Source organism: Hylaeus volcanicus, chromosome 3 (assembly GCF_026283585.1).
Source record: "Hylaeus volcanicus isolate JK05 chromosome 3, UHH_iyHylVolc1.0_haploid, whole genome shotgun sequence".
In the NCBI taxonomy this organism is placed as follows: Eukaryota; Metazoa; Arthropoda; class Insecta; order Hymenoptera; family Colletidae; genus Hylaeus; species Hylaeus volcanicus.
In genome coordinates this window covers 7,585,294-7,603,861 of record NC_071978.1, presented here as the reverse complement: position 1 = coordinate 7,603,861, position 18,568 = coordinate 7,585,294, and the positions used below count along the sequence as shown (strand labels likewise).

The following is an 18,568-nucleotide window of genomic DNA, read 5'->3' as shown; positions in this document are numbered from 1 at the left end:
ACACCTAATGGAAGTTTTATATTAAACGCGTTTCTCAAAATATTTTGCAAACGACATCTACCAATTATTTACAATCCCATCGCAGCAGGGTTCGGCTTCATTGAATTAAAAAGTAGATTCGATTTTCAGGAAAGCCGTTTATAACATTAATTCCCTGGGATGCTACAAAGGCGAAACCACAAGTTTAACAGATGTCGGACATACCGCGGTAATCGGATGGCACGCTTTCGCAATATTCTCCAAAGTCGAATTTTATAATGAATAAAGTGGCGATTTTGGTGTTCCTTTGAGGACTTAAAGTGGGCAGTAATTAATACTCTAAAATAGTCGTCGATGCATAAATCAGGCAAATTTGACCAAAATGAAGGGATTTGTACAAACATGAAATTGAACCGTAATCTAGTTTCAGAGTGAATGCTATTCATATATATATTTCAAAGTACTGTTTAAAAAGGTTACAGCCAATTGTCACTAATCAATTGTTGATGCCACTTGTCTTTGTTGTAGGTAATAATTTGGACCGATATATAAATACAATCTTTGTTGGCCAGTATAGATGATCGTGTTTTATTATGTGGCTAAACTCGTTTAGAAATAATTCGAAAATACTTTTTTGCTCTTCCTCTTCAAAGCCCAAATGTAAGAATGGAAATGTTAAAGTTTTAAATAATGACACAATGTGGCTTGTTTGTTATTATATTCGACTTGCCTATTTTCGGTAACGATTCGTTCTCTTCTTTACGCGTCATAATATTTACAGATAGCAGAGCGTTGTTCTGGTTTGCTGGCAAACTTCTGAGTAAGCCAGTAACAAGTATTATACTTGTTAGTGTACATCTGTAGTTGTGATATTTACTTCATGAGTTTTCGCCTTCCTAAATGACTTTCACGCTGGTTGAATGCTACTTTGCTTTTCAAACTTAATTGCAGTACCTGAGTATACACATGTAACTGAAAAGTAAGTTAAAAAAAGTGACGTTGCCACGGAACTATTTGCTTTGTCAATAATTGCAATAGGACAAACGGATAGAAATATACTAATATTTATTTCGGAGATTACCTCTCCTGGTTGATTATTTTTAACGGGTCCTAAAAAGTTTGCTTTAGAGTTACTTAATGGAGTTTATCATTCTATATTCGTGATACAAAATTGGAAACATTAAATATCAAAATGGGTTATCATCCTTGAGAGCTAATGGCTAAGTATTGTAGGATACTTCTTCTTACTTAATGTAACCTCTAACAATTGAGATTATTTTACTTGTGCAGTAAAAGTAATAAGTGATTGTATTTTTAGGTATAAATATTTATCTTAGATCAAAATGATATAGGACTATTTTCCCTCGCTTACTGAATTAATCGTACACTGATACGAACACCTGAAAATTTATACAATTTTGCTCAATATATCTTCAAAATTGAGGTCACTTTAATTCTACTCTTCTATGCAGTGGTCTGGAATTTTTAAAAAATGAGAGAGAAGAGGAATTTCTAAAAAATTCAGTGATTTAAGAATTCAGGAATTGGGAGGTTGAATGTTTCAGTTCCACAAGTACCTAGAAGCAACCATATTTTTTTAACAAATTCAAATTCAGTAATCATATATGCTTGTCCTAATTTCTTGTGGACTAAATTGTATTTCATTATCAATTTATCATAAGAATCTTGTCGACGGTTCAAACTCTATTGAGTACTATTAACATTTCTAGTATCTATAGTAATTATAACATTAAATATCATAGACATCTCATTAAGTCCACAACGTACCTAGTCCACTTCAAGGTTATGATTATTACTTCCGCTTTCTAAGGATTCTAAGGTGTTAAATGTTGTTAAGTACGAATAATACTTATCGAATTGCTCACTTTTCCTCAGTCTCCAGTTTTGTTGGAAACGTCTTGCGTGGTAATGAAATTCATCCGTGAGGAAAATATATATATACGTTAGTTTGCATTTCGTCGTCGTTGTCAACCCTTTGGTGGCGACGAGCCCACGGGGACAAGAAGCTGATATACACAGCAAAACACCCTCGTTGGTGAGCCGCAGACCGCCTCTGGAGCGCTTTTAGAAATAATGAAGACCGCTTCTCCTTCTTCCACTTTCTTTTCCCTCTTCTATTTTCTTTTTATCTGGCCTCCCTCGCCTCGTTGGGCTTTCATTTATTGCCTGATTTATCACTGTCGCTCCTCTGCGTCGACTATATTTTATCTCCGTCGAATTTGATCCTGAAATACGGCGTCGCATGAATAGTCGAGACGTCGGTTTCGAAAGGACGTGGGCGGGGAAGAATTTATGCAAAGACACTTAAACGCGCGACGTTCGCAAAGAATTATCAATACCCAATTAGCATGAGATGCCACGGTAACTCTTATCGCGTTGATTTTAATGTACTTTTGGTTCATTTGCTCCGCGGCGCGATGCCAGGGAGTACAGTACCTCGCGAAAGTATTCGAGTTCGTCTTCAAACTGTTTGATACTAAGACAGTAAACGTGTGTTAGAAATTTCAAAACAGTTTCATTGTAGCAGTGTCGAGACACAAGTGTCGAGCTGAATTAAAATATTATGCGAAAATAATTGTTATTAGCGCTTTTTAAAAATAAAACTTGTCAATGATTATTTCATCTTCTTTTCGTACTGATTTATAAAAGGATTTATAAGAGGAATATTATTACAACAGTATTTCATCAAATTAACATTGAATTAAAATATTTTATTAAAATAATAATTATTAGTCCTTTTTGAAGATAAAATCTGTGAATTTTTAGTTTACCTTTCTTTTATATTAATTTATAAGAGGAATAATAAATTCACCAGGTAATACGATCACAGAAAATGAAATATTATAATTAAAATGATGTAGAGCAAACAGTTACTCTTTTTTAAAAGAAAGTCCTAAGATAACCTTACCCTTTCGAGCTTCAAACATTTGATCTGAAATCGTCTGAGTAATTTTGTGGGTCACTGTATATCGCGAAGCGAAGGAACGCGAAACGAAGAATAATGTTAACGAACCGAGATTAGCGAACTACCCCTTCGTGGAGATAGAAGCTTATTCTATTTATCTTATGGGTACCCCTCGAAGATAAATCTTTTAAGAAGTTATCTTGACAACAATTAGTCTCTTAGAATATTTATGGAGCAAATCATTCAGAGTGGGAAATCTGAATGAAATTTCTAAAATTTTCGCATAATAAAGTAATTTATCTAGTCGTTGGAAACGATTCCTTTCTTTTATTTGATTATATTTTACCAAATTAGGTATGTAGAGATATTCTGGTAAAATCAATCCTTTTAAATATTTCTGTGTGACATGACGAGAATACAGCAGGACGTGAAAGCACATTATTGCTATCATTCGAGTTGAAAGGGTCCATTCGACTAATACAACTTTATCCCCGAGAATTTTTCATCGTTCAAAGTGAGGCCTGGGAGATATACTTCGCGAGGCTCTTAAAATAGGTCACCTAAGTAACTCTTTGGCTTTTAGAGGTGAGAAAGTATGTTCTAGAAATTCACAGGTCAGATAGAACGGTCAAGTACACTTCACGGTTTAAAAACCGTTTAGTGTTAGGAACCTAATTCTATGCTATTTTTATTTATCCGCCAGTAGAAGCTTTTCGGTTGTCTACTATGACTACTACTTGTTGTTGATCAGCTAGGGCCGTAGATGTAAAAAAATAACAGAAAAATCAGAATCTACGAAACTTGTAAATTAGAAGTTACTAGTGTTACTAGTAACTCATTCACTAGTAACTCTATTCACTAGAAATGAGTTAGAAGAGGTCTGGGACATCTTTAAATGTTCCGAAAGTCACCGACACACTATATACGATAAATTTCACAATAAAAATATTATTACAAATTTTATTAACAGCAACCTCCTATTCATTATGAGTGTATGATATTTACTATTCCAACAAGTACTTTGTTAAAATATTTAAAAAAAAATGAGTTACTGTGCATTAAGAAATATTTGTCCAGTCCAGATGTATTACAATTCACTTCAGGTCTGAAGGGGTTAAACTGCAATACGTTTCATTCATCAAAGCATTTATAGGGTGTATTTCGGGGTGCTTCGACAACTTTTAAGAGCGTGTACTGAAAATGCATCGGATCATTATTGGCTCTCAATCGTCGTAATTTTTTCGACGGGGCGAACTTATCCGCGGACGTAAAGTGGCAAATGAGGGGAAGCTCATGACTTTCGTAAGTTTTTGTACGTTTTCTTGGTGCACACCACTCGCAACTTGTTAAAATTCCATCCTGATTTCCAAGCGGAGCTACGGCGATGCGAAGGGGTGTGGGGCAAGGGTGGCGAGGGTAAGTCGAAAGAAACGTTGCCAGGTCCCGGATAATCTCGCGGCACGGATTATTGAGCACGTTCCGCACAAGTTCTTTTCCGTTTTCTCGGATAAACCAATAAACTCTAACTTCATTTAAGGTAAACCCTTACGAGCCCCACGCTCGTGCCATTCGACTTCGGTGATTTTCCTCGTTCGGAAATCTCGTTCCGGGCAACGAACGAGCCGATTAAAACTTTTCCAGCTGTAAAGAACTTTTGTATCCATATTCCTGGTAACCGCGACCATGATCGGCTAAACGGTAGTGTCGCCATTGATCGTTGTACGCCATATATCTCGAGACCACTCCGCCATTTGTGCAACTCGCAGTTGAAATTAAATTAATACGATCACTAATGACATTTATAGTTCGTGGGTTCTTGGAGTAACATACTAAATACTATTCAGCAGTATATATAAAATAGAACACCAATATAAATACAGGTAAAGGTAACATACTTCCAACGGTTGCACGAAATTTAAAAAGTACACGAATTTCTAGGAACCTGATCTCGACAAATTAAATCAGTTCCCGGAGAAGTCGTGCAAGATGGCCACTCCGTGTTTAATTAATACTATCCTCCCACCTGCGTCCACCTTTCTCAAATAAGATTCCTTAACGAAAAATACACAAAGCTTCACAATTACGACCCGATAAATCTCTTTGATAAGTATGATTTAATTTAAACGGGGCGGCATGAGGGAAGAAAAGCAATGGGATGGAAATCTCGAGCGAAACGCTGCTCAATAATGCAGAATAGTAATAATTGCTCTTTCAATACGACCTTTCATAAATCGTCGTCTCCTCGGTTCGCTTTATTGTAACCAATTTCAAATAAGTCCAGAAGTTCGTTTTCAGGGAAATACCGAAAGGTAGTGGTAAGTTTCTCTGCGATACTATCGGTCGTAAAGTTTGTCATTTTCGATTCAAGAATGTTCTTCATGGTCTCCTTTCAATATCGCGAGGCGGTCTTAACCGTTTTTCGAACGCTTTCCAGGCGCTTTCGGTTCCTGGATAGAGAAATTCTTTCGTGAAACGGTGCATAGGAACAATGGTCGACGTTATCTGACGGCAGATCTCACTTCATCGAAATACCCGGCGAGAATGGTTGGTTCGACTGCTAACTCCTTCTCGGTGGTTCGTGGGAATAGTTTGCAATGACGCCTGTCCCGATTCATCCACGCAGTCTGCAGTTCATTCCTGGGCCAACTACTTCGCGAATAGGTTTGCACGGTTCAAAGATAAAATTTTATTAAGGCAGAGTCTACGTTGACAATCTATCGACATTCGGTTCTACGGGAATTCTGCCAACTTTTTTCGCGGCAACTATTGGATTTGTGCACGTGAAATGTCGTTTTTCTTTATTTTTAAATTAGTCGGGTTGATAACAGGCGCTTTACTCAAGTCTTCTTTATGTATAAATTCCAATTATGTTTAAACTATGTTCTTTGAAGCACAACAATATTTATTTCATTGTTCATGCATTGATCTGTGCTACTGTGTTTGAGTTCCTTCAAATGTGTTTTGTTACTCGTTCAATTTATCAGAAGCAGTGACTACAGAAAATATATCATATACCATGGTAATTCAATAACCCAATTTACTTTCTTTATCCGAGATAAATTTTATTCTTGTAAATATCACTTTCTTGCCTGCCTGATCACACGTAGTAGTCCATTTTATGCAAATTAATAAATGACAGCATTAAAACGTTGAAGTTCCCCTCTGCCAATTAAAATATTACAAGTTTCTTTAATAATAACAAAAGCTACGTTATGTTTGTGTGAATTGTTCAATGATTTTACGAGAGAGATCTACCCAACGAAAGCGATAAATTTACACACAGTGAAGTTTCTTTAACAACTGCACGGAACACTTTAGGAAACTTACGTGAGCTAACGCACTCCAGTTTAAGAAAAAGTGACGAAGGAAAGCTTTGCCAATTAGGAGCTCCGTTTTTCCATGTTTTTTTGGTCCCACGTCGCGGGGAAGGTGACTAACAGCTACTGTCTAACGGACGTTGATGCTGACAAGAAAAATAGTGCAAACTGTACAACACCGGCGTTCATCTAACGAGAAAGCATTGAATCACCTTTTGAGCCGTGGGTTTTTTCAAACCATCGGCGCGGTTTCGAGGGATGGCTAAGATTGATGAGGTGCGCTAAGAAAATACTCTTTTCTCGATAGTAGACATACTGTTACAGAGTTTATCACTCTCGAATAGCGGAAAGTACGATTTTCAAGTTTCTCTAATGACAAAGCGATGTAACCTTTCAGCGCAAACTTTGAGATAATCAAAATTAAACAAAGAAAAATTGAGATAATGCTAGTTATTCTTCTATATCATTGATAATATATTACACAAAATTTGTCATAAATTCATTATGCACTTTTTCAAATAAAATGGATGATAGTTACTATATCATAAAAATGATTGCATTAATGGACGATAAATATGGTAAATAATTACAATCCTTTTAAAAAATGATTAATAAAACATGAGGTTTGCGAAGCAGATGAATAATATTCTACTCGATTTAAAAACATTAAAACACTTCAGCCGAACCTCGTCTATTTTACACATGAATCACCATAATGTACCATGTTTATCTCACGTGTATCCTTACATAATTGTGTAATGCATTAATTGTTTCAAATCTCGAAGCACTAGTATGAACTCAAGATCATCGAACATCGCAACGACAATACATTGTAATCTCCATTCCTCATGAATCTCCTTTGAGCATGAGAAAAGGGAAGCATTTGTACGTCCTTCAGTATCCAGATTCTCAAATTGGAAAACCATTGGGGCGAGGAAGTAAACGTGTTTCGCCAAACGAACCAGTGGGAGTAGCACCTGTGTTCGAGACCTTCAGAAATTTAGTAAGGCAGGGAGCTACGGGAAGTTTATCTCGCCGACAACTCTAACACCATTTAATGCCAATACCAAAGATTTACAGACAAACATGTAACAACGACCCGTTAATGGATCGTTCGATTGTAGAAAGTGAACAGATACATGGTTACTTTTCTTTAAGCGAAGTTTCCCTCTTCAATAAAGTTTCGAGACCTTTTTACTATAAATGCGACTCCGTCTGAATGTTAGTTAGAATTTTAACTTCTGACTGATTGGGTGATGGTGGCCTTTTATGCATAAGGTATCAAATTAATAAGTGAATCCTAACCTACTTGGAAGACCGTTTAAGAAATTTATTTAATCATTCGATTTTAATATTAATTTTAAAAATCGAGCAAAGTCTCGGCGACAGCATAGGACATTTAATTATATTTTATTATTCTTAATGTTACTCCGATATACACACAATACCACTTTGACAATACCAACACCAAAATACAACCGTCTACATAATTACATTCAAGAGGTTTGGAAAACAAGATCCTCCTCAAAACTACACAAGTAATTAACTCTTCATTGCTAAACTCGCGCGTCACAAAACAACAATTCGAGTAAACAAGAAAGAGTGAATTGAAGAATAACGGACCAGGTCGTTTCACGACCTCAATACCATCGGAAGTCCTCGACAAGCTGTATCATCGAGCTCTAAGAACGAAAGCTTTGTCACCGAATCCGTGCAAAGGACGAGGACTATGTTCAGAACCCGAAACGTAAGCGCAGTCGAGTACACATTGTTGCTCCCTCCGCTGGGACCAACACGCAAGTTAGTATTATCGAGCTTTGGGACGAGATGCAAGTGTTACCCGCATTCCCGCGGTTACCGAACTTAAGTCAAGTTTCACTGCTTCGGGCATGTTTTACGAGCAACGAGGTAATGTTGGTACACACCCTTTTCTCACGCACCGGCAACTGGCTTGGTCTTTGGCGCAGTGCCTCGTCTAAATAGCCTTTCGACTTGGCGCAGTTAATACTTGGTGGGTGACATTTTATTAGTCGAAGTACGTTGTTCACGTTAAATGACAGGTACTCATAGCATAAATGAGCCGTTCACTGCACATATCGATTAACTCCAGTTTTAGAAAAATTTGAAAAAGTGTCGAAAGCACTTGGTATAGTCATAACTTTTTATACTTATAATAACTTTCCTGAAAAGAAAAGAATTTTGTTCAATATTTGTTTGAATTTATATTATAAAGGGTATTTTAAAAAACGATGTACATTATTTTATCGCATTTCTCAACTTTTTGTTAGTTCCTTGTCAATCTTGGTGAATTTTGTAATCGAGTTAATCGATTTGTGCAACGAACGATCAAATATTATTCTTAGAATTCAATTTGAAGTAAATCGTTGTTGAAGAATCTTGGGACAAGCAAACAAAATTTATTTAACGTTAATCCCCATTTAATCTTGTACTTTTCAATAGTCCTGATCACTGTGTTTAATAATTATCACTGTGCTATGTGTTTGAAGCCAATGGTTTGATCTTTTCCTCAGTAAAAAGTTTCTCAAGTGAAAAGGCGTGATGCCAAGATCTGCAGTTAGAATTGCTCAGCAAAAAGGGAAGTGAATGTTCACCTCGTCAGCAATCTTTTGAATAGTTAAACGCCGATCGGCACGGATTTTTTTCGCGAACTTGAGCAACTGTTTCTTCATTACGGGCCATTGAAGGTCGACCTGGGCGTGGACCAACTTTGAAGGATCCTTGGCTCTCTTTAAATCTTTTAACCTATTGGTAAACCCCTGAATGGCTTGAGCGATCATCGTGGAAAGTACTTCAGGGCATCTTGCAAAGTTTCTGCTCCGATTTATCCATTTTAAACTCTGTTCCTTTAGTCGATCTCTTATAGGTGCGATCATAGTACAGATATTTCCAAACTTGCACGCTCTCCAAAAAGTATGAATTATACAGCAGGTATTACTGTAAAGACTGATGGAGCTTTAAACTTTATTAAGGTTTTAGATTTTAATTATTATATATAACATATATATAATATAATTTTGATATTACACATAGATCTATTATATATCAAGATTTCCGTTGAAAAAGAAATATTTAAATATTTCCATGCATGCTTTATTACTTTATTTCCGTGAATATTTTATTACTTTAATTATCCTTCGATCGCGAATACCACGGGTAACACACATGCTAACATGTTGCTTTAATACGTTAGCCTGTATATTCGTAGGAAGCACCGCATCGACGCTGTACAGCATGCGTGGGAGCAGATTTGCTTAATCAAAGCCTGCTAATCACCTTGATAACGACTTTTGGGAAACGTGGTTACGAATTCTATGTTTCGCGACCGGTTTCGTCGCCGAGTCTCGTTACCATTACCGCATTGTGCGTAGATGAAAGCTGCCACAACGCATTAATTAACCGCCTCCTTTAATCTTTTTGCGCGAAAGGAATTATTAAACGTAGTAAGAGAATAGACGTCGCTCTCGTCGAAAATCTGCTACCTACACACAACCGCAATTTAATTAATTCGGAAAGCGCCTAGAAATATTCATCCGCGAATGCCCGGGCATGCATCGATGCTCGTCGCAAATTTTCATTGAAACGCGTATTCGTTTTAAGCGGGGAAGCCACTGTACAATCATTGAAACTCGTGCACGCTTACGCGCTCCTTTCTTTCTGTAACGTCGAAATCGCATTGTCGAGTTACAGCGTCAAATTGATTTCATTCGCGGACAGCATTACAATCTCTGTCCACAATTTTCATCGAGACGTAGGCTCGCTGCAATGGCGTCGTAACGGATGTTATCGCGACTACAAGTTTCTTTAGGGTTTTAATTGATTACTCTGTACTTTCGTGGAAACTGTTAATTGTTTGTGATGGGATAGTGGGAGCAATAAAGTTAAGTATCCTTAGTAAAGGAATTTGGTCATTAATCACTGGATTTCTGTAAACATTCTTCACGAAAATTGAAGCTAATTTACTTTTAAATGAAATTTGAACAATGTAGATTCTTTGGTGTTTTTAGTAGAGAGCATTTGTTATCATTAGACGTAGGAAAATCGTTTTATGTGTTGAATATAATACTGTCTACTTAAGAGTAGGAACATAGTGTTTCTATAAATAATAAATCACATCTGTATGTTAATCATTTATTTTGCATAAAGCAAAATAAAAAATTAATTCAATAATATTATCAATGTTGAACTAATGTATGTAAACTATGTATTCATTTTATACACACAATACAATTCCATTTCAATGACAATTAATTACAATTAATTTTTTCTTAAATTCTTCTTCAAATTTAATAATTATAATATTATTACTATCGACTAATTGGCCAACAAATAAATAACATTTCGGTTCTTTTACGTGTCTGAAATATTCGGGAATTAAAGTGTGAAACCTAGTGGAGCGACTGTTGTCCTAATTAACTTCTTCGGTATAACGATATCGTGATATTACCACAAACCTTATACCGCTCCTTCGCGGTGCGCACTGTTGTACCACATACAATTTTAACTTTATTCTTAACTAAGCTCTGTAACTGAAACTACAAGGACTTAATCTCCTCTTTGCGTTGCAGTTAATCCTCTATGCAACGTGCGATACTCACGGCGAGGACTTATACGTCGGAGACGCTTTTAAGTATTATGGAAAGTACTCTATTCCGCAGTTCATTTAAATAAATAAGAAGTTAATACTGTAATCGCCTTATATGCGTGGAATATTAACATGTAGATTTCCTATTCTGCTTTACTAAAAGTAGCAAAGTAATCTAACTTTCACCTGCCAGAGATCACTCGTCGTGAGATGTTAGAGCCTATGATAGACTAAAATAATTGTCACCGTCCGAATTGGGACTGCTAATTTTATTATGCATTATATTTCATGTTAATACTTATTTTACCGGATTGATGCCTATTCATATTAAGATTGACATCATCATTTCTATTACAATAATTTCTATTAAATGACCGTTTTATTTTTATTTTCATTTTGTTTCTTTCTTCGCCGTTACTCTTACGCTTTTGTATTTTTTGCAACTTTTAACTACCAGACAATCAAACTGATTACGATCAAAATAAATCATATATTTCTCTTGTTGCGTTCTTCAATTTTCGCGCAACCACGTACCGTATCGCGGTATTCTCGTCGAAAAATAATTTCGCGAGTCCACTTAACGAAGAATACCAGCGTCCGCGAAATCCCAGACAAAGCTGCTCGTCTTCCGATATTGGAAAAAGAACTCCACGTATCCTGTTCCACTTCCGCTAATGCGTGTGCATCCGCGTTCCAGCTGAAACCAGAGCTGGTACTCGCTCGCAAACGGAACGATACCGTCGGTGATGAATTGAGATATCGATTTGGAATCTCTGTAACCGTGTATCGCATTGGTCAGGATAGAAAACCTGTTGATTTTGCGTAGTCCTGGTTCCACGGGAGCGGCCAGGGCTTCGCGATCCTTCATTGTCGTCGATTCGGACGTCGGCTTTGTTCCGTACGTTGGAGATGCACTTAGCAATCCCTTTCGCGATCCGTTTTGTCAGATCAGTAGGGACGAATTAATCGCAGCGCATCGCGGGAAACATTCTTCTTTGTGGCTTCTTCGAAACGTAACGGAGGAAAGTTCGCGAACAGTAATGGTACTTGAACAGTAATATGTTAATAATAATATTATAAGTGGAGTATTAAGATAGTGAACAGTTCAATTTGAATACCGATCCTTGAAGAAAAGTATCCAAATAATGATAATTGAACTGTATTATCATAATAACGACGAGCTATTTGAATAATGATATTTGACCAGTAACATTCAAATCATGAATTTTAAGCAATATTCTTCGAAAAATGATACTCGAAATAATCCATAAATAATCTCACTTGAATACTAACACTTCAATAACGACACCCAAGCAATACTATTCGAATAATCATATTAAAAATTCGTAGCCCTTGAGCATTTTACAAACCATTCAAGTATATCAATTTATTCTTTAGTCCATACCTAGCCAGAGAACCTGTTGATTTTCTTTAGAGTTCACCTCCCCAAGAGTGTCAGGCTTAACAACCCTTCATTGTCGTTCGATTCAGACATGAAGTTCGCTCCCATATGTGGACAAGCACTTAGGGATACCTTCTTCTGTTCTCTCAGTTTGTGCGGGTCGACCTGATTGCGTCAAACTGCAAACAGATTCCGCGTCCCGCGGTGTTCGTCAGTCACTCCATCTTCTCCCTGCGTTTGTTGTTCCAGACGTCGTAATTAACGCGGCGAACTGTTGTATAATAAAGTACGACTGACATAATTAACGGCGCTCTGCATTTCGTGCTACCGCTCTGAAAAGAGCTGAAAGTAACTCGGTCTTATCCCGAAGCCTTCCACCTCCTCTTTCTCTCCCCTCTGCGCTCCGTCTACCTCTTTCTAGCATTCCGTTCGTCCCCTGTATTTCGTTCTGTCTCCCTCCGATTCTGCTTCACCGCGAGTTCTTTGCGTCCATAAATAATTCAGGTGCTCAGGATGTCGTAAAGACATTAACGAAGGCAAAAGCTTTTAAGGGCGGCACGGCTGAATCCTGAACTCGTTACGCGGCTCTTACGATAATAACTCGCAATCTCTGCCGACGGTCTATTGTTCAACGATATATGTATTTACGTTCAGGGCTGATGCGATTTTTCCTTCGCGTATAACGCGTTCCTGAGGATAATGAATGTTCATCATGCTTTCACGCAAACCTCAGTGTAAATCTGAACAACCTTGCATTCAACTGTTTAGTCACTCGTTTGGAGTGAGTAAGAGTTAAGTTACAGTAATTTGGATGGGAAGTTTAGGTAAATTTGAACATATATCAATAAGTCCTTTGCTATTTTGCAATATAAAGCTGAATGATATTGATATGCAAAATGACGTTGACATACAAATAATGTCTGTTTATAAATTTATTTTTCAGATTCCGACTTCCCTAGGTTTGCCGAGGAAATTCAAAATGTGACAGTAAGCATAGGTCGAGATGCTTTGTTAGCCTGCATAGTGGACAATCTTCGATCTTATAAGGTAATAATAAATAATTGATTTCATACATAACGATATCGAATAATTGAATAACTTCAAAAGTTATTAACACATTGAAGTTTTCAAAAAACTATTTCATTTTCTTACAATCTAAAGATCTTATTACTATACTCACGATAAAGGATTGTTGGTATAGATTTAAATCATTTGGCATTTATTGATTCGCACAATTTAATCATTTATTCGCATAAAGTAATGTTTTCACATTTTTTGTCACTTGGATCAATCCAAGGACTTTAGCATTGCCTGCGTTCTCCCTCGAGGAGGAAACGAAAATATCGGTGCATTTAGTTTCCAGCATATTGGAATCAAAACATAACGAGTGTTTTCTCATCGACTGGTGGAAATTTGTGCAAATTCGGGACGCGCGTCTAACCAAACGATCTTGCATCAGCAGACAAATAAGCCAGTATGTGTTTCCCACGACAATAATATTAACATAAAACAATCGCAAGCTTACTTTGAAAGAAACAAATGACGTCAGTGCTCAACTGGGGTCTCACAGGCCCCCTTATTCCCACCTCACAATATGAACAATAATAACATGAACAGTACACTATCTCAGAAGACACGTTTAACCTGTCAACACGTGTACAGTATATAAATGTACGCGCGTGTCACGCATTTACCGGTTACAAAGCAATATTTGTCGACAGGAGTTTGTCAGACCCCTACAGGGAGTAGTCCAGGGTTAAGCAAAGCTTTTTTACGCTTCGCTAGATAATTTAACGCGATGGAGCCAAGGGAGATGGCGGAACCTGGTAATTCTAGCCCGTGACTCGCAACAACGTCAACTTCAGCCGACTACATCGTTCGTTACACCAATGGAAATACATCATAGACCGTGTCACGTTGAATTATTAAAGTAATACAGTAACGACGTCGGTTTGCGTGATCCTCCCACGCGATCCGGTGTACCTTGCTCGCGTAAAGAGCCGTCGTGCCTTGTATAACCATTTCTAGGGATGATATTTTCCAGACATTACTGCGCGGGAACGAGAAACATACTACCCCAATAAAGAGGTGTTTCTAAATGTAGAGGGAGGCGTCGTGGAAGTACTGTGAAGGCTCACGAGACGAAAATTGTATAATAGTTGCCGGAATTTAATTTATGTAATACCCAATTTATGAGGTAGAGATCCTGAAGGGGCCATATATACTTAGCTGAAACGTCGAAGTGTATTTAACGTAATTATTTAGTTCTGTTGCTTTTAATACCAAAGATATGATAATTTTTCATTCGTCAGAAAATCACTGGGGAAGGAATAAAGTTTTCATCTGTTTTAAAATTATGAGCACGCGGAATTAAAGTTTGTTATTGTACGCGTGAGAAAGTGAATGTATGTATATAAAATGTATTCGGTATATGTAAGTGCTCAAGAGATTAGATACAGTTAGAATTTCTGTTAGAATATTAGCTTTACATTCTCTTTGAATTAGCTAATTTTGTTCTTTAAATTCAATTCAAAATATATCGTGTGCACGAAAACAAGAAAAACGTGCTGGAACAAAGACTACAAGTGGATATCACGTAACAACGATACAATGACCACGTACCCTTTGTCTTTTGAAAAAAAAGTCTTTTTGTTAACGAAATAAACGTCTGTAACGTCTTGTCTTCGAGTTCTTCAATGGTGCACAATAATTCCTCGTATTAAAAACATATAAACAGAAATCATAAACTGCATGTGATGCAGAAACGATGAAGGTTTATTCAAAGGTCTGTCTACGTACAATGACCAGGTACCTTTTGTCTTTTGAAACGAAAGCGTGAAAAATGAAACAACTGCTCTCACCAGGGTCTGTTATCAGAACAACGGACTCCGTTGGCTACGTAAAAGGGAACAGGTCTTTTTTGTTTACAAAATAAATGGCTGTGTTCGCAAAACAAACCTCCATTTCGGTGTTTTCAAGCTTTGAAATGAGCCAGGAAGATTTCGTTTAATAAATGCATGAGAACAAGCACTACAGTTTAATATAATAAACAATGAAATTGTATTCAGAGTTTTATCCACAGTCGAGAAATGAATATACAAAATTATTTTAAAGTGATAAAATAAATGTAATAGTGAAAGATATAAGTAATCAAAAATTATGTTATTATCATATGAATTTTATATTGAGTAGGACATTGATTGATTATTCATTGAAGGTAGTAAGTGTCCATATATTTTTGAACGAGAGTGTAGATACCAACCCTTGAACATGTTAAACCGCGATGTATTTTCTTTCGTTCCCTCAATTTTTCAAGCAAAAGAAGAAGTATCTCCGAACTCTTCGAGCTGAAGAGTGAAAAACCAACTGGATAATGTTATCAAAACATCGAACTCAATTGGCCACGTAACAGAAAAACAGACTGTTTCGTTCACGAAATAAACGCCTCAGTTTCGTTTTCTTCGAGGCAGGGGATCGATACTTAGGGTATTCCCCGCATATTAAGAAGCAGTCAGTATCCCCGGCACCGTATTCGAGAAAGTTTGAACGTATCTCGTGTACCCACAAAAGCTTCCTATTCGCATCGAAACCTCGACGACGAAGGAGGGAAAACGAGGGAGGGTTCTAAGCCTTCTTATACTTATCCTTCTATTCTCTGTATCCCGTGAAGGTTTCGAAGATCCACGAAAGGATACGGAATACAAGCCATCCGGTGTATTGGATTAAGCGGGCGATAAGAAGGAAGGGTTGTTATATATGGTGTCCAAAGCCCAAGGAAAAAGGAGAGTCGGGCATGAATAGAATTCGCTGAGAATGAACATACGAGCAATTCTATAAATGTACTGATTAGATGTACTAATTCTATGAAACTGTACAACGGAATACCTTGTACTTTTCAATTCTTTCCTCCGAGCTTGCAAAATTTATCGGACGCCTCTGAGAAACTATCACCTGGGAAAGTTTCGCCTCCTATCATTCGATGGTTTTCGAAGAATTGAATGATGAAAGTTTAGAAAAATTCCGGAAAGTGCATGGAATGAAGTCTTGGGAAAGTTGGACAACGCCTAACCGTGCGAAATTTCCCCCTCCCCATCTGGCAATTTTCTTCTGGTTCCGCGAAGAAAGAAGAACAATTAATTATTATTAAACTTCAGTTACGTTTGGAATTGATGAGATATCTGGTTAATAAAAATATCGAGGTGTTATCGTTGCCAACACAGTATGAAAGTTCACTATGATTTTACCGTGCTCCTACCATTTCCTTGCTTTTTAAAGTTATAGGTCTTCGCTTAATACGTAGAACAAACATTCTGCATTGACGAAGTTGAAAGATAAACGATTAATATTCCTTGTAATTTATTTCAATTGATATTAGATGCAAATATCTGCCTTCTATCTCAAATAATTATTATTAAAAGTTATAGAAGAGAATCGGTAGATCAATTTATTTGGAAAGAATTGCAAAGCCCTCAGAATGTTAGTCTTCGTAGGAAAACGTGACTTCGTTGAACATACTATGAACATACGCCTACGCATGTTTGTTTCAGGTGGCATGGGTGCGCGTCGATACACAGACCATCCTGTCCATCCACCATAATATCATCACACAGAATCCTCGGATCTCGTTGTCCTACAATGACCATCGTACGTGGTACCTTCATATAAAGGAGGTTAAAGAGGTGGACCGCGGGTGGTACATGTGTCAGGTGAACACCGATCCAATGAGAAGCCGACAGGGCTACCTGCAGGTCGTAGGTAAGTGATCACATTGTATATTATATTTTCGTGTTTCACGTTTGACGAAATTAACAAGGGAATGCATGGGTGGCATTCAATCATCGTTTTCCCAGTAAATTCATAACGAAATTGAGATGTATAGCAAGTGGGGAAAAATGCTTAATATTACATATTTGTTATACTGGGGTCTGTGATACTTGAAAGAAATATTTTGAACAATAATGTGTTTTGTTGGTAAAATTGCTGCAACGCACATTTAGTAATCTATGCTTGAGTATGTTGCACAATTCAAATATTTAATTTTCCAGTCCGATACAATGTATTACGTCACAGGAAAGTTACTTGAATTCTGATTTTTATTTCTATTGGTTTGTAATCGCTATTAATTTTGGTCGTTACAGACACCCCTAATTAACCGCAGGTTTAAGCCTTGTTCGTTTGATTAAGCAAAGTCTCGCTGAGGATAGTTTATCGATAATCTCTTCTATCTAAATAGCGACTCGACGATGCGGAGCCCACGATAGTGAAGCCCACGATACAAACTTTGAAGTTTGTAAATTATTTTGTAAAATGTTTGACGAGTTGAGAAAATGACAGGTGCTATTATTAACGAAAAACGTTTCAACAACGGTGATCTGTAACGCATAGTGATTCAAATGTAATCTGATGCAAGCACAAAACAATAACAATAATACTATTTCTAGTTTTTAATCAGTGTAACAGTGATCTCTAGAAATTAAAAGAATTAAGCATACTTGAGGAGGCAGGGGAGAACAATTATTTCATCTTACCTATTTAATTTTGTTTGATTTTGGTCCAAACGAGCAAGTAAAAATATTACTACGTTCATTGGTACACAATTGTATTTAATTATTTAACATTTTTATTGAGACACAAGACTGGGAAAAGAATTTGAAAAATTGATCCATTTTGATTGAATTAACATCGATTTATTCGAGGCCCGCTTGTACAGCGAAGAACTTTATCACTTTGTAGGATGAAAAAGAACGTTATCTATTCAATTTTCGCATTTCTCCCTTATTGCAGTGCCACCTTCCATTATCACGAAAGAAACCAGCACAGACATGGTCGTTCGCGAGGGTTCGAACGTGACGCTGACGTGTAAAGCTTCCGGATATCCGGAGCCCTACGTCATGTGGCGCAGAGAGGACGGAAAGGACATAAACTATAATGGCGAGAGCGGTGAGTTTTTGATCCATCAATTCTCCGTGACTTTAATTGACGGTCAGACGCCGGCAATGTCGATTTTTCGATATTAAAGTGTATTTCGGTGGTCATAAACTCAGCTATGACAGGCTTCTGTTGAAAATGTCAATCTTGACGGCGAGTGACAAGTATACTTGTTTGAATTATTACGGTGGAAGGAAATGTAGAGTGGCTGAACCATGTGGAACGAGTTATATTTATGAAAGGAGCACGTACAATTTCAATAGCAATAATTCTTTTATTCTATAATTTAAATAATTGGTGTTATTTAAATGATACTTTTTCAATAATAATAGATCTTCTTAAATATCTTCATCATTACTTCAAAGCGTCGGCGTCGTTCTTGTATCCCTCGGTCGAGGCAATCGATACGTTTC

General features: G+C 37.1%; 1 protein-coding gene across 7 annotated transcripts in view; it reads left to right on the top strand.

Annotated features, from left to right (window-relative positions):
- Window positions 1-18,568, top strand: part of LOC128873343 (neurotrimin) — a 319,219-nt gene that overhangs the window by 184,304 nt on the left and 116,347 nt on the right. For all 7 annotated transcript variants that reach the window (XM_054116866.1, XM_054116864.1, XM_054116861.1 and 4 more), the window contains exons 3-5: window positions 13,171-13,274; window positions 16,775-16,982; window positions 18,012-18,167. In XM_054116866.1, coding sequence (XP_053972841.1) covers window positions 13,171-13,274; window positions 16,775-16,982; window positions 18,012-18,167 — 468 coding nt within the window. The remainder of the gene's footprint in view (window positions 1-13,170; window positions 13,275-16,774; window positions 16,983-18,011; window positions 18,168-18,568) is intronic.